General features: G+C 42.7%; 1 protein-coding gene across 1 annotated transcript in view; it reads left to right on the top strand.

Moving 5' to 3' along the window:
• Positions 1-3,879: 3,879 nt before the first annotated feature.
• The window catches only part of LOC149315449 (bactericidal permeability-increasing protein-like), a 31,695-nt gene continuing 19,624 nt past the window's right edge, over positions 3,880-15,950 (top strand). Inside the window, exons 1-3 of the mRNA XM_089518434.1 lie at positions 3,880-3,938; positions 11,492-11,642; positions 15,609-15,723. Of these exons, the coding sequence (XP_089374560.1) occupies positions 11,501-11,642; positions 15,609-15,723 (257 nt within the window). The 5' untranslated portion in view covers positions 3,880-3,938; positions 11,492-11,500. The remainder of the gene's footprint in view (positions 3,939-11,491; positions 11,643-15,608; positions 15,724-15,950) is intronic.

Here is a 15,950-nt window from a genome sequence, read left to right as displayed (position 1 = left end):
GACTTGGGAGCTCATAAAAATAACAATGATGGAAAGGACATGCCCAATTGCCATGCTTTTTCTTATAGTTGAACAGCTGTACTATAAGGATAGGAATCATACAGCCCTCCAAATGTTGCTGGACTGTAGCTCCCAGCATCTTTCTTCCTTAGCTGTGCTGGATAGGGCTGCTGGGAGTTGCAATCCACCTACATCTGGAGAATCAATATTTTCAAAAAACAGATGCTCAACATCTGGAGAAGAAATGAGGGAGTATCCCTGAATGGGTCAGGCCTCCTCTGCGGTCGTCTTGCACGGTTACTGAGTCATCAGGAAAGAGAAAAAACAACATGTGCATGGGACAAACACTTCTCCTTTCTGACAGCAAATTTCCACCCCAAAATATTCAGTTGTATTTCCCTAGAGATGTCACACTGACTTTTGCGAAGGGGAAAAGCAAGGCGCTGGGGAAATGTGTTCCTTGGGCTACAGCCAGTTACTCTGGGGACTGTGAGGCAATGGATCCACTCCGACTTTGAGTCTGGACTTTTAAAAGTGCCATCTAAGGTGCTGGTCCTATTTGGTAAGTTAGGCAACTCCTTTAAAATTTGGACCAAATCCTAGAGTTTATTCATTGCTCCTTTGATATGGACTCCTTGGACTCCCATCTGAATGCTAACCAAGGCTGGCCCTGCTTAGCTTCCAAGATCAGATCTAGTGCCTTCGGGGTATTTTGGCTTATGCAAGACATTTCCAATTCCCAGGTGCTCCTGGGTGCCTTCCTTTGATTGTCTGTGGATGCTTAAAAAGAAAAGATTAACATGGCTATCTCTTTGAAAAGTGCTATAAAAATCAAGGCATGATTTGATTGTATGTACGCTGTGTAAATTTACAGCACTTTATAAATAAAGGTTAATAATAATAATAATAATAATAATAATAATAATTGATCATCCAAAAACAGTTTGCATGTGTGAGAACCTTAGAAAAGAGCCCTCTCTTTCTGAATGAGTCACAGGATTATAAAACAGCCTCCTAGTGAATCCAGAAAGCAAGATTGCACTCAAGAAGCCCCTTCAAAGGATGGGCAATTCCTCAAATGTTCTTGTCTCACCTTTAAAAAAGAAGGCACTGTTTCATCATGATCTGTTTTATTCCGGGACTGCCCTATTTTTGCTCACTTGTATCTCTGCAATGTCATCCATGGACAGCACTTCTAGAAATCCTATGTAAAGAGATCTTGTAGCGCCTTTGAGACAAACTGGGGATTCTGAGAGCTGCAGTCCCTAGATATGATTTTTAGAATTGAAAGGTATAGCCGCGTCAGTCTATAAAATCAGTATGTGGAGAGATTGTGTAGCACCTTTGAGACAAAACAAAACAAAACAAAACAAAACCCACCACAGTTTCTATGCAGAAAATGTGTTGCCTGTATAGGAAACAATGTTTTCTGTGCAGGAAATATGTTTTTAGTCTATTGCACTTAAAGATATCCATGTTTATCTGTGCGGGAAAAATTGTCCAGAACATGCAGGATGCTTGAATATGGGAGAAACACTGCACAAAAATTAGTCTGCAAAGGGCTCTTGTAGCACCTTTGAGACTAACTAAACTGGAGTTGGCAGCATTAGCTTTCACAGATTTAATCTGCTTCTTCGGATGCATTTGGCCAAGACTGCAGCCTATGAAAGCTTATGCTGCCAACTTCTTTCTTTAGTTTCAAAGGTGCTACAAGATCTCCTTACATACTGATTCTACAGACTAACATGGCTATACCTTTGAATTGTAGAAACCATATTTAGGGACTACAGCGCTCAGAATCCCCATTTTAATAGCCTAGATGTATGTTCATGAAGGAGTTAAGACAAAGGGTTTTTAACTTAGGTTTTAATTTTAAAACAACAACAACACCCTGTTGTGTTGTGTTTGTATGCAGTTTTGTTTTGTACCTGTAAACAACGAGGGATCTTTCATACTACACAACTATAGCAGTATGATTCCACTTTCAACTGCTGGGGCTGTACCTTATGGGATCCAGAACCATAGAGTTGGAAGGGGTCTGATGGGCCATTGAGTCCAATCCGATGCACAGTGCAGGATCTCCAGCTCAAGGATCTCCAGCTGGTAACTCTTCATCCTCTTCTTGAAGATGTCCAGAGAAGAAGACCCCACCACCTCTCTAGGCAAGTGGTTCCATCGTGGAAGCACTCTCACTCTCAAGAAGTTACTCCTCATGTTCAATTGAAGCCTACCTTCATAGAGTCATAGAATCATAGTTTGGAAGAGACCCCAAGAGACATCCAGTGCAACCCCATTCTTCCATGCAGGATGACACTATCTAAACATTCCCCATCATCCTAAGGTCATGGGGCTTTCTTGGCATGTTTCTTCAGAAGGGGTTTGCCATTATCATCCTCTGAGGCTGAGAGAGTGTGACTTTGCCCAAGGTCACCCGGTGAGTTTACATGGCTGAGATGGCATTTGAACGCTGGTCTCCAGAGTTATAGTTCAATGCTACACACCAATATTTCATGAAGACTGAGATGAGTGTGGCCAAGCAACACCAGAGTCTGGTCAAGATGGAAAAAATTAATAATGAGGAGCAACAGACAAGTGGGGAAAGGCTGCAGAAGTTTGCTTTTGCCAGAGCCTACAGAGAAGGGCAGGATTCCACCCTTCCTCTCTTTTACACCTTGCCAAGTTAACTGAGCAAAAACTACTTTTGCACATTGAATTCAATCTGTGGCAACTCAAAGAAGCTGAGGACAAAAGGAGAAACTGGGAGGAGGGGAGAGAAACTGCGACATGTTTAAAACAGCTGGAAAAATGTGACAACAGAGGATTAAGAAGTAGTGTGGCATAGTGGTTTGAGCACTAGACTATGACTCTGGAGACCAGGCTCAGCCCTGCTCAGCCATGGAGACCCACTTGAGTAAGTCACACTCTCTGAGCCACAGAACAAATCTTGCCAAGAAAAAGCCATGATCGGGTTGCCATAAGTCAGAAATGACTTGAAGGCACATAGCAACGACAGCAACAATTGCCAAATCGGGACAGTTTGGTGGTATGCATTTGCAATTCAGTGTTGGCCATGACTATGAATTTTATAGTTTTTTCTTAAGCAAGGAATCCTCAGAGCAGCTGGTCCAGCAGTTGGTGGTATTCCTTGGCAGTCCCCCTTCCAAGTACTATCCAGGCCTGACCCTGCTTAGTTTCCAAGATCAAACACGATCTGGTGCCTTCTAGGTATATAGATCCTTGGCTTGCACCATAAATCTGCATAAAGGCAGTTGTATTGTTAAGTCCTTGCCTAATACCTTTGAACATGGAACTTACTGTTCCCATAACTAGCCAGAGCCAACACCTTTGCTCAACACAACTGGAATCGCTTTCCTGTGTAGTTGTTGCCAAGTCACTTCTCATCAGTATATCCTTGCAATCAATGGTATATTTGAATATATATATATATATATATATATATATGAGAACACCAGTGTGCACCACATTTCATTTCCTTATACCAAACTTCATTTACCATTTTATTGTCCGGAAAACCAGGGTATCTTCCCTAATCTCTTGCTGGACAGACTCAGGGCACCTTCCTTAGTCATACAATTGGAGTTCCCTTGATGAAATCTTGAGGTGGGGTTTTCTCACCAGAGTAAACCGAAGCAAAAAAAATAATGCAAATATCCAGAGAGCTCTGATTGATGTATTCTACTTCCTTTCTTGTCCTCTGATTGTAAGGCCAGAGATGGGGAAACAATGGGGTTTTCCATCCGGAGCCTGGGTTGACGGCTGACTTATTGCGAGATAAGGAAGTCTTGGGGTGGTGATGGTGGTGGGGCAAGAATTATAAAGACTGCCAAGGGCTAGGGAAGACCATTGGGTGTTGAGTTGACCAGCCATCTCAAGGACAGAGAGATTGCAACTGCTCCCTTGGAGCTATCAAGACTCAAGTAAGTCATTTCTTCTTGTTGTCGCTGTGTGCCTTCAAGTCATGGTTCGAGTGCCAGCTCAGCCATGAAACATACTGGGTAATCTTGGGCAATACTCTCAGCCTCAGGGGAAGGCAATGGCAAACCTCCTCTGAACAAATCTTGCCAGGAAAAACCCATGATAAGTTTGCTGTAGGGCCGCCATAAGTTGGAAATGATTTGAAGGCACGCAACACTAATAACAACAGATCCCAAGTGGGACTGATCTTGGCACTTTCTGGGGTTGACAATGACAAGGGCCACTGAGAGAGGGGTGCTCAGGGCTAGTCCTTCTCAGTGGCTGCTGTCAGGTTGTGGAATTTCCTCCAACATGAGTCTATATTGGCCTTCTTTCTTTCCTTCCATTGGCAAGTAAATCCTGTAGGCCCTTGACATCCACTGGGGTTTGGTTCCAGGACCCCCTGTGGATACCAAAATCCATGGATGCTCAAGTCCTGTTATAGATAATGGTGTCCCTTATATGAAATAGCAAAATCAAGCTTTCCTTTTTGGAATATTTTCAAGCCATGGATAGTTGAATCCAAGGATATAAAAATCAATGGATATGGAAGTCTGACCTTAAAAAAAAACCTAAACAGGTTTTTGGTGATTACGGCTACACTGCAGAAATAATGCAGTTTGACACCATTTTAACTGCCAAGGCTTTATGCTATGGAATTCTGGGATTTGTAGTGTCAGGAGATGTTTAGCCCTGTGTGTCAGGGAGCGCAGGTGCCACAACAAACTACAAATCCCAGGATTCCATAGCATTAAGCCAGGGCAGTTAAAGTGATGTCAAACTGCATTATTTCTGTAATGCAGATGCAGCCTATTTTGTTGGGCAGAAGGGTCTTTTAGTATGATATAGGCATAAAATAGAATCTACAGTTGACCCTCCGTATCCACCATCCATGGCTTGAAAATATATATATATTTTAAATTCCAAAAAGCAAACTTTTATTTTGTCATTTTATATAAGAAACACCATTGTACAATGCCATTGTATTTAATGAGCATCCACAGATTTTGGTATCTACAGGGGTCCTGGAACCAAACCCCAGTGGATACAGTATTTTAGTCTTATTGTTATATTTTTAAAATGTTCTCATACTGTTTTAAATTCAAAGGCCTCAACCATTTTGGTCTGGAAAATCAGTATGCGACGGGATCTTGTAGCACCTTTGGGACTCCCAGAAAGAAAGAAGCTGGCAGCATGAGAATTCATAGCCTTAAGCTACCAGCTTCTTTCTCTCAGCCTCAAAGGTGCTGCAAGATGCGTTTGCATAGTGCTGTAAATTCGTGACGTTTGGATAAGATAGCTTATTTAATTGTTTTTTGGCTCTTTTTTATTTGTGGGTTTTTAAGCTGTTTTTCATTATCGCCCATAAGGCGCGCGCACTGTATGCTATGTTGGGAGAAAGCAGAGACAGAAAATGAAATATATAAATAGAATGATTCAAGGATAGGAACTCTCTAAACTGAGCAAAGGCATTAAAGCCACTCTGGATTGCTGAGATACACCAGAATTTATTTTGTAATGTATTGGGGTTTTTTAAATATTGACCCCCAATATCTTGGGCCCTCCAGAAATCTAGGGCCATAGGATTTTACTCTTCCAGCCCCCTTCTCCTTAACCTTGTCTAGCATGCAGTTAGTGGCCAACCTCGCAGGGCTGTAGCCGCAGGGACTACTGGTCTCTGGTTTCTATATGCAAAGGGATCTTGTGGTACTTGGGAGTCCAAGGGTGCATCAACATTATAGAAATAATGCTGTTTGACACCACTTATAGCTCAGACCTATATAATCCTGGGAGTTGCAGATTTACAGCGTCTTTAACCTTCTCTGCCAGGGTTGTGGCACCTCACAAAACTACAAATCCCAGGATTCTGTAGGATGGAGCCATAGCAGTTAAAGTGGTGTCAAACTGCATTATTTTTATGGTTTAGAAGATGCACTCATAGGCTGCATCTGTGCTTTTCAGAAATAATGCAGCTTGACACATCTCTAACAGCCATGGCTCAATGCAGTGGAATATTGGGGTTTGTAGTTTGCTGTGGCACCAGAGCTCTCTGTAAATATCTCACAGAACTACAAATCCCGGGATTCCTAAGTATAGAGCCGTGGCAGTTAAAATGGTATCAAACTGTATACACTGTATAATTGTACGAACTGTATAATATCTGCAGTGCAGATGCAACTTGGGTGAAAGAAGTTGGAGCATACATTTTTGTAGACTTGGTCTACAGATGCATCCAGTTTCCTCTATGCACCTGAGGAAGGAGACCTGAAAGCTTATGCTACCAATATCTTTCATTCAATAGTCTCAAAGATGCTACAACATCCCTTTGCATGCTGCTGTTTTGGTCTCTGAATTCTGGTTTCTATAGTGAGGCACGTGGAAGTCCCAAAAAGAAATAATAACTCTCCCTGAAAAAGGAAAAGAAAGAGAAAAGGAACTGAAGATAACAATGTCTGGTTGCAATGACTGGTTGCCTTGTTGGTTCCCTAAGTCTGGAATAGATAAGGTTGATGTGTGTCTCTTCATGGGTGACTGCATAGTTTCCTGCAAGTGGTTACTAGGATTCTTGCAAAGGATACTGGACAACTAGATGCCGCCTTCAGTCCCTATATTGGGAGACAGGCGAGATATAAGAAAATTAAATAATTATAATAAAAGAATAATAATCTGATGCTCCAAGTTATCTCCCCTTCTTCTCAAATCATGGTCCATAGACAAAGTCATTGAATAGATTTTTTTATCACCTTATCAGTTAAGGGACCTCAAGCATGCGCCTCTGCTTGATATCCTGAAAAGGCAATAGAGCCTGACTCTGCTAATTACAAAAAAGTAGATTGTAAAGTTAAAGATTTTTTAAAAATAATATTTTAAAACTATTAATTTCAATTTCAGTTGATTTAAGAGTTGTGTGTTCTAGTTGGTTGGTTGGTTTGTTGGTTGGTTTGTTGGTTGGTTGGTTATAGGGGTTTCTAATGCCTCTGTGCTATTGCTGTTGTACCATTTCATTTTTATACCAGCCTCAGATCCTTGGTGATTAAGGTGCGATAATTAATTGTAGGAAATAAAGAAATAAGACTTCACATCTTCTCCTTCCGATCAGTCATCAAGTTTCCCAGACGGTCCAATTTTTCTCTTTTTAGATTTCACTTAGGGTGCATCTGTTGTTGTTGTTATTGTTGTTGTTGTTGTTGTGTGCATCCAAGTCATTTAAGGCAAACTTAACATAGGGTTTTCTTGGCAGGTTTCTTCAGAGGGGGTTTGTCATTGCCATCCTCTGAGGCTGAGAGAGTGTGACTTGCCCAAGTTCACCTTATGGATTTTAATGCTCGAGTGGGAATTGAACCCTGATCCCTGGAGTCATCATACCAATACAAGGTGTTGGTTGTGACCTATAAAGCCCTAAATGGCTTGGGCCCAGAGTACTTGGAGGACCGCGTCTCCCCATACAATCCGCTCCGCACACTCAGGTCAGGGGGAAAAAATCTTTTGAGCGTTCCCAAGACAAAATATGTACTAACGGCGCAAAGGGCATTCTCTGTGGTAGCCCCGCAATCTTGGAACGCTCTCCCTGACGAGCTCCGCCTAGCCCCCTCCCTGGAGTCGTTCAAGAAGAACCTGAAGACTCATTTATTCCGTCAAGCTTTCCCTCACATATCCTGATTGTTTTTCCCCTATGTACTGTGTGCTGTATCGTATAGATTTGTAGATTGATAGAAATTTGATTGATTCTATGTGGATTTTAATGATGTATAGTTATGCTGGTTTTAATTGGGGTGTTTTTATTGTGAAGTTTGTTTTCTTTTAACCTGTATTGTATCGCACTTGTATTGTCTGTAAACCGCCGTGATCGTGGGAACGGCGGTATAGAAATAAAATCTCAATCAATCAATCAATCATCCAGTGCTTAAATGACTACACCACACTGGCTCTCATTGGATGCATCTACATTGTAGAAACAATGCAGTTTGAACCCACTTTAAGTGCTGTTGCTCCATCCCATGGAATGCTGGAATTTGTAGTTTTACAACTTCCCAGCCAAAGAGTGCTGGTGCCTCACAAAACTACAAACCCCAGGTTTCTGTAAGATGGAGCCATGGCAGTTAAAGTGGTGCCAAACTGAGTTATGCCTACAGTGTAGATGCACCTTTGGTTAATATGAAGTAATTGGCTATTTGTACAGAAGTTTCAGTTAGGAGATGGTGATTCAGCCTAACCATTGCAATGATTTTCACTTGTCTTTTAATGTATGAATAGCAGATAGGTGGTGGTATAACCGCCTGCCTGCCTGCCTGCCTGCCTGCCTGCCTGCCTGCCTGCCTATCTATCTATCTATCTATCTATCTATCTATCTATCTATCCCACTATACACAGACAGTAGGTTTGGTCTAACTTGGACTACAGACCTCCCATCCACGGCTAATGAGAAACAACAAATAATTTCCAACATTTAAGTACTGTATTTCTTTAAATATATAAAACGTAGCGCATAAAGTTGCTTGCATTTAACCAAAAGGTTGCAGTATCTCCAGCAGCCACAAGGCTGCACTGAACAACACAATAAAACAAAATTGTAGATCAAGTGCCAGTAAGTAAATTTAAAATTCTATCAAAGTTGTAAAAACGCATCCTGACTTTGTAACTGAGGCTATATCTGCACTGCAGAAATGATGCACTTTGACACCGTTGGCTTAGTGCTATGGAATTCCAGGATTTGTAGTTTTGTGAGATATTTGGCCTTCACTGATGGAGAGCTCTGGTGCCATGACAAACTACAAATCCCAGGATTCCATAGGAAGGAGGCTTAGTAGTTAAAGCAGTGTCAAACTGTTTTATTTCTGCAGTGTAGATGCAGAAAGGGTTGCACTGGATCCCCATTGGGGTCTCTTCCAACTCTAGGAATCTATGTGTAGTCGGCTTTCATGGCCGGTATCCATGGTTTTTTGTGGGTTTTTCAGGCTATGTGGCCATGTTCTAGAAGAGTTTCTTCCTGACGTTTCGCCAGCATCTGTGGCTGGCATCTTCAGAGAATGCTTTGCCTGGAAAAAGTGGGTCTATATATACTGTGTGAGCCTGGGAATGCAGCACAGAACAATCCACATACAAATCACATCTACGATTCTATTATTCCAACTATGGAGGTAGGGCAATTGATAGGCCCTTAGCTGAGTAAATACAAGTCTAGTGTTACTCTATTCTCTTTCCAGCTCTGCTCCTAATAGTGGTGATAACAGGTTTATATCTGCACTAGTAACAAGCCGGGAAAGAAGCCTTGTAGCCACCATGGCAGCCATTTTGCGCATGGACAAGTCTCACCACTGTGGCAGCCATTTTGTGGTGACAGCCATGACAGCTTCTCAAAATTCCAAAGGTGTACACTGCACCAAAATGGACCAAAATGAAGACCCTGGACAATCAATCCAGAAAGGACACAGAAAGATGAACAAATCATTACTGCTGAGCTTATTACCATGGAAATCTGTGGCGTACAGTAGATAATCCTGGATTAGATGGATCAAAAGTCACACTCGGAGTATATGGTGATATGCAACCTTGCTTTGTATTGACTTCCTAACTTGGTTGTAAATCATTTCTAGAATGCAAAATGGTAACTTTCTGTCCCAGAAACTGGAAGAGATGCTCACACAGCTTTCTCTTGACCCTTCTTCCTTAGCTAGCTATCGTCCAATCTCTCTTCTTCCTTTTCTTTCTAAGGTGTTGGAACGAGTTGTCTATTCACGCTGTCTTGAGTTTCTTGAAACCAACTCCATTCTGGATCCCTTCCAGTCTGGTTTTCGCCCACGGCACTCCACAGAGACGGCCCTCACTAAGATCTCGAATGATCTTTTGCAGGCCAAGGCAAATGGCCTCTACTCTATCCTTGTCCTTCTTGATCTGTCTGCGGCCTTTGACACCGTGGACCACTGTCTCCTAATAGACGTACTCTCTGACCTTGTTTTCTCGGGCCTTGTTCTCGATTGGTTCACATCTTACCTGTCAGATAGATCTTTTACAGTGGTCTTGGGTGGTCAGACCTCGTCTTCTGTCCCCTTATCTGTTGGAGTTCCTCAGGGCTCTGTTTTGGGTCCCCTTCTGTTCTCTTTATACACACTCTCCCTTGGCAAACGTATCAGTTCTTTTGGTTTTTCCTACCATCTCTACGCCGATGATACCCAGCAGTACCTTTCCACCCCTAATCTTTCGGCAGAGCTAGAGCAGCAAGTGTCATCCTGTTTAACAGCTGTCTCCCACTGGATGCACCATCGGCGTCTGAAGCTCAATATGTCCAAGACCGAGCTTCTTGTTTTCCCTCCTAAGCCCACCCTTCACTATTCCTTTTCTATTTCTGTCAATAACATCTCTATCCAGCCGGTCCAGGAAGCCTGCAGTCTTGGTTTCATCTTTGACTCCTCTTTGTCATTTATCCCTCAGATCCAGACTACAGCCAAAGTCTGTAGATTTTTTCTCTATAATATTGCCAAAATCCGTCCATATCTCTCAGCTTCTACCGCAAAGACACTGGTCCATGCCCTAGTGGTCTCACGACTAGACTACTGTAACCTCCTCTTGGCAGGGCTTCCCCTCTCTCATCTCCACCCATTAATTTCTGTTCAGCATTCAGCTGCACGCATTATTTCACTCGCTCGCCATTATGATCATGTCTCCCCTCTGTTGTCTTCCCTTCACTGGCTCCCTCTTCCTTTCCGCATCAGGTACAGACTTTTGCTACTCACCTTTAAAGCCCTGCATGGGCTGGCCCCTCTTTATTTGACCGATCTTCTCTCTCCCTACATCCCTACTCGCACTCTCCGCTCTGGTAGCCAAAGTCTCCTCTCCCAACCCAGGATCTTCTCTGCCCCATCCTGGATCCGTCCCTTCTCTCTAGCTGCCCCTCATTCCTGGAACCTTCTTCCTCTGCATTCACGGCTCATCACTTCCCTAACCAGCTTTAAGGCTGAGCTGAGAACCATATTGTTTAGGGAAGCGTTCTCAGGGAATTTGGGATTGTCATCTGGCTGTCTGATAATGTTTGATGTGATTTGCTTTTATATCTGATTTTTTAAACTTGTTTTTTCTTTCCTATATTGCACTTTTATCTATTCCTCTATCTAATTGTTATTACTTTTAGAGTGTACGCCTCGGGCAGGCTTTTATATATTCCTTAATTTTACTGACTTTGTGCAGCGCTGTGTATAATTACAGTGCTTTAGAAATAAAGTTTAATAATAATAATAATAATAATAATAATAATACATCATAAAAGCACCCACAATGGCCATCCAGCCTCTACTTAAAAACCCCCAATGAAGGAGACCACTATTCTCCAAGATGTCTTCCACTGCCTAACAGCTCTTACTGTCAGGAAATTCTTTCTAATGTTTAGGAAGCATCTCTTTTCCTGTAGTCTGAATCCATTGCTCCTTGTCCTATTCTCTGGTGCTGCAGAAAACAAGCTTGCTCCATCCTCAATACGACACCCCTTCTAATATTTAAACATGGTTATCTTGTCTTGCTCCAGGTGACTCAGATGATCAGAATACACAGCTATCTCCACCGACAGAAGATGCTCTGGGTTTTTGCCCTGACTCTCTTGACTCCCTGTTTGCAGCAGGCCAGAGCGGCCGATGGGGGCTTGAAAATCCGGCTCGCCCAGAAGGGTCTTGAATACGGTGCGTATACATCTCATTACAATCTCCATGCTCTCTGCATGGCGCAAAGTGTGGCTCAAGAGAAGGGCCACTTCTCACAGTCTTAAAAGTTGGAGGGGCACAGATAGGTGAATGTGTTCTTTCAAATCGTGAATTCAAGAGGGATAGAAATCAGCAGCCATGCCCATTAGGGAAATGGGCAAGGAGGAAAGATGTTTCTATTGATCCAGCAGTGAATGGCTCAACACATGGGAGAGATGAGATGAAGGGTTTAATGCATTTCAGGGATGGAGAAGGGGATCGAGCAAATAACTGAATCAATAAAAAACATATTTCTCCACAGGACTGACCCCTTGGCACTCTGAATCAGACCTCTGCTTTATAAGATGCATGAAATTTGTGGAGTTATAAGGCACTAGTCAGGGAAGGAGAACGAGACAGGATGCCACCAATTCTTCTTGTGGCCTTCAAGTCAACTTTGAAGTATGGTGAGGCAGAATGGTGTGGTGGTCTGAGTTTTAGACTACAACTCTGGAGACCAGGGTTCGAATCGCTACTCGACCGTGGAAACCCACTGGGTGACCTAGGGCAAGTCACACACTCTCAGCCCCAGAAAGGCCCAGATGGGTTCACCTTAGGGTTGCCATAAGTCAGAAACAACTCGAAGGCACCCAACAGCAACAACAACAGGGGTTAATACCTGGGTGAGAAACCATTAACTAAAGGCTATATTTCAGAGCAAGGCAATGGCAGACCACCTCTGAGTATTCCTTGCCTATAAATGAAACTCATGGAGTCACCCTAAGTTAAGACAAGCAACTTGAAGACACAAGCACACATCCCTTACGGTTGAGGTTTAGTTTGGGGGGGGGCAATATTTATTCAAAGGAGATATGCCTTGACTTCTTCTTATGTTGAGAGAAGGTGCCTTTACCAAGACCACTCAGTGGGTTTCTATGGGGTTTTGAACTTAAGCCCATGCTGACACTCTCTCTCTCTCTCTCTCTCTCTATATATATATATATATATATATATATATATATATAGAGAGAGAGAGAGAGAGAGAGAGAGAGAATGAGTGTGTGTGTGCATGTGTGCACACAAACCACAAGATGTACAGATTTTTCAGCCAGGAATAGAGGGTACATTCTTCCATAAATTTGTGTGAGACCTCAGAGAATAAACAACATTATAGTTATTACTGACAAAGCATGGAAGCCATGCATCATAAAAGTTCTCTAATAAAGTTCCATTTTGCTTGTGTTGTTAATTTTTCCATAAGAGCAATGTTCCAGATGCATGTGCGCGCTACCGAACGAGTGACAGTCCCCTAAGATGTTCCCATACTGAGACAATTTCTAATCTGCTTGCCAGACATAGGGACATAATAAGATCTTTGTGCAACAAATGTTCATGGTCTTGGAGAAAAAGAGATAAAAGTGCAATTGCTAGGGAGACAGGGACTGTCTGGCCTGTGATTTAATCATTGCAGAGAAAAATTTAGAACAAAATGTTGCTGTGTTTGGACATCTCCACTGAAGGTGAATGTATGCACCATCATCTTTGCTAGTTAGTGCCCTACAGATTGGAGTTGACATACCTGAGGAAAGTTAGGAGGGGTAGCCAATACCCCAGCAGACAGGATCAGAATTCAAAATGATTTTAACAGATTATAAAGTTGGGCCAAAAAAACAAACAAAATGCATTTCAACAGGGAGAAATATAGGATACTATACTTGGGCAGTAAAAATGAAATGTACAGATATAGGATGGCTTATACCTGGCTTGACAGTAGTGTGTGCAAAAGGGAGTCTTAGTGGACCACATGTTGAATGTGAGTCAGCAGTGTGATGTGGCAGCTAAAAAAGCCTATGTTATTCCAGTGTGCATCAATAGGAGGGTAGTGTCTAAATCAAGAGAAGTAATAGTACCACTCTGTTCTGCGTTGGTCAGGCTTCACCTGGAATAATGTGTCCAGTTTAGGAAGGATAGTGTCAAGCTATCCAGAGGAGGACAAGTATCCAGAGCAGGACAAGGAAAATGGAGAAAGGTCTTGTAACAGTGAACAGTGACCAAATTATCAATAGGGAATTTAATTAGCTCAAGGTCCCAAGAGGAGGCCTGTTACCACACCTCAGGGATCGCCCCTTCGATCTGTATACCAGGAACTAGAAATCCAGAAATGAGGCAGAGGCTCTAAGTACAATCAATGTCTCTTTTATTGGAAACAGGGGTTCAAACACACAGGCACATACGCACATGCATTCATACAAGACTCAGGAAATAACATGGTAGATGTGGGATAGATATTAGGTTTTTCTCATGGAAATACGCACTTGATTTGGAGGTTCTATCTTGGGAAGTCCAATTTGTTTGAGGGTTTGTAAGTCTGCTTAATATTTAAGGCTTAGCAGACCAAGTCAGAGAGACTCTGACTTCAAACTGACATAGATTTTGGCTGCAAATAACCTGAGACAGGCCGGTGACTGAGTGGCTGACAAGAGTGGCTGGCATCAGCCAGAGTGGCTGGTAGCAGAGATTGGATGGTAGCAGCACATCCCTAAATTTAGGAGACCTTTTAAGGGTTTAACAGGGTCTGTAGACAAAGGGCAATCAAAGGAAACTGTTTGAAGTGTATTTCACATCTTAGGTCCATGTTTTGATCCAGGGGTAGGCAACCTGCGGCCCGCAGGTGCGGGCCGGATGCGGCCCAGCAAGGCCTTGGGACCGGCCCCAGCCCGGTCCTTCCGCCGATTGCCGCCGGGGCCTTTGGGGGGCAATTGTCTATAGAAGCCTCAGAAACATGCATTTATATTAACATTTTTTTAAAAATCAGCAAATTTTTTCATGTGTCCTCCATTTTTTTAAAAAAAAGTGTCTTCCATTTGAAAATTTTGTCCTACATTTGTCTTGGTTTATTTATATATTTAATTTTTTTTAATTATTTAATTATTTATTTTTTGGCTTCGGCCCTCCAGTTGTCTGAGGGACAGCAACCCGGCCCCCGGCTCAAAAAGGTTGCCTACCCCTGTTTTGATCTCACCAAATGTTTCTGCCAGAGTAGGGACCCAAATGGCTATGCAAATGCCAGTCCTTTGATTCAAATGGTTCCCCCTCAATCACAAAGAGAGACACTTCCTTAAGACATCTGCCTGATAGCAGCTTTAAGGCAGCTCCTTGCATGATCTCATCCATTTCCAGATCTGGGAAAGGAAATTCATTTACATATCAAAACCCATGGTTTCCCTTTGTTTCAGTGGGAACCTGTTATTTAAATCTCATGCTAGGGCCATACAGCTACTCAGATCGAGATGCACTTTTGATATCAAGGTGCAGGTCAGAGGTTATCATTTGGATATATTAAAAAGGTGCAGATCAATGCCTATCATAACGAAAATGGAGAAAGGTCTGGAGACTATGGCTTATAAGGAATGGCTTGGAAAGCTGGGGATGTTTAGCCTGGAGAAGAGAAGGTTAAGAGGTGATATGATAGCCCTGTTTAAATATTTGAAGGGATGTCATATTGAAGAGGGAGCAAATTTGTTTTCTGCTGCTCCAGAGAACAGTGCATGGAGCATTGGATGCAAACTACAGGAAAAGAGATTCCACTTCAACATTAGGAAGAACTTCCTGAAATGAGAGCTGATCAACAGTGGAAGACACTCCTTCGGGGGCTGGGGGGGTAATGGAGTCTCCCTCCTTGGAGGTCTTTAAGCAGAGGCTGGATGGCCATCTGTCGGGGATGCTTTGATTGAGAGTTCCTGCATGGCAGAATGGGGTTGGACTGGATAGCCCTTGGTGTCTCTTCCAACTCTAGGATTCTATATGTACAGGTGTAGCTATCCACCTTTTAAACATTGTTCATGATAGGCAGAAGGTACAGTCCGAAATGATTTTGTGTCCATCCTGACAAGATGATCCAATGACCTATTCCTCTTGTTGCCCCCAAACATCTAAGTGAACCTAGACCTTGTTCACTCTTTGCAGGAAAGGAGTTTGGGCTGCAGATGTTGACCTCAATGCTGATGAAAGAACGAATTGAAGACATCAGTGGCTCCTATTCTTTTCCTCTTTATGGCATTGTACATTATTCTGTATCTGGGTAAGAGAGAATGTGACTCCCTTCCTCTTGGGGTCTAGGCCACCCACCCTCCTAAGCATTTTCTGTCAGAGAGCTCTAGTGCCTCCTCAAACTACACATCCCAGCATTCCTCAGGATGCAGCTATGGCAGTTAAAATGGTATCTAGTTGCTGTAACTGTGGACAATTGGTCTTCCACATTTGTGGCTTTGACTTTTGGAGATTTGATTATTTGCGGTTTTGGTTAAT

Source organism: Sceloporus occidentalis, unplaced genomic scaffold, assembly GCF_023333645.1.
Source record: "Sceloporus occidentalis isolate IW3139 unplaced genomic scaffold, rSceOcc1.0.p SCAF_3, whole genome shotgun sequence".
Classification (NCBI taxonomy): domain Eukaryota; kingdom Metazoa; phylum Chordata; class Lepidosauria; order Squamata; family Phrynosomatidae; genus Sceloporus; species Sceloporus occidentalis.
The sequence above is the reverse complement of the archived record's forward strand: the minus strand, read 5'-3'. Positions and strand labels throughout refer to the sequence as shown.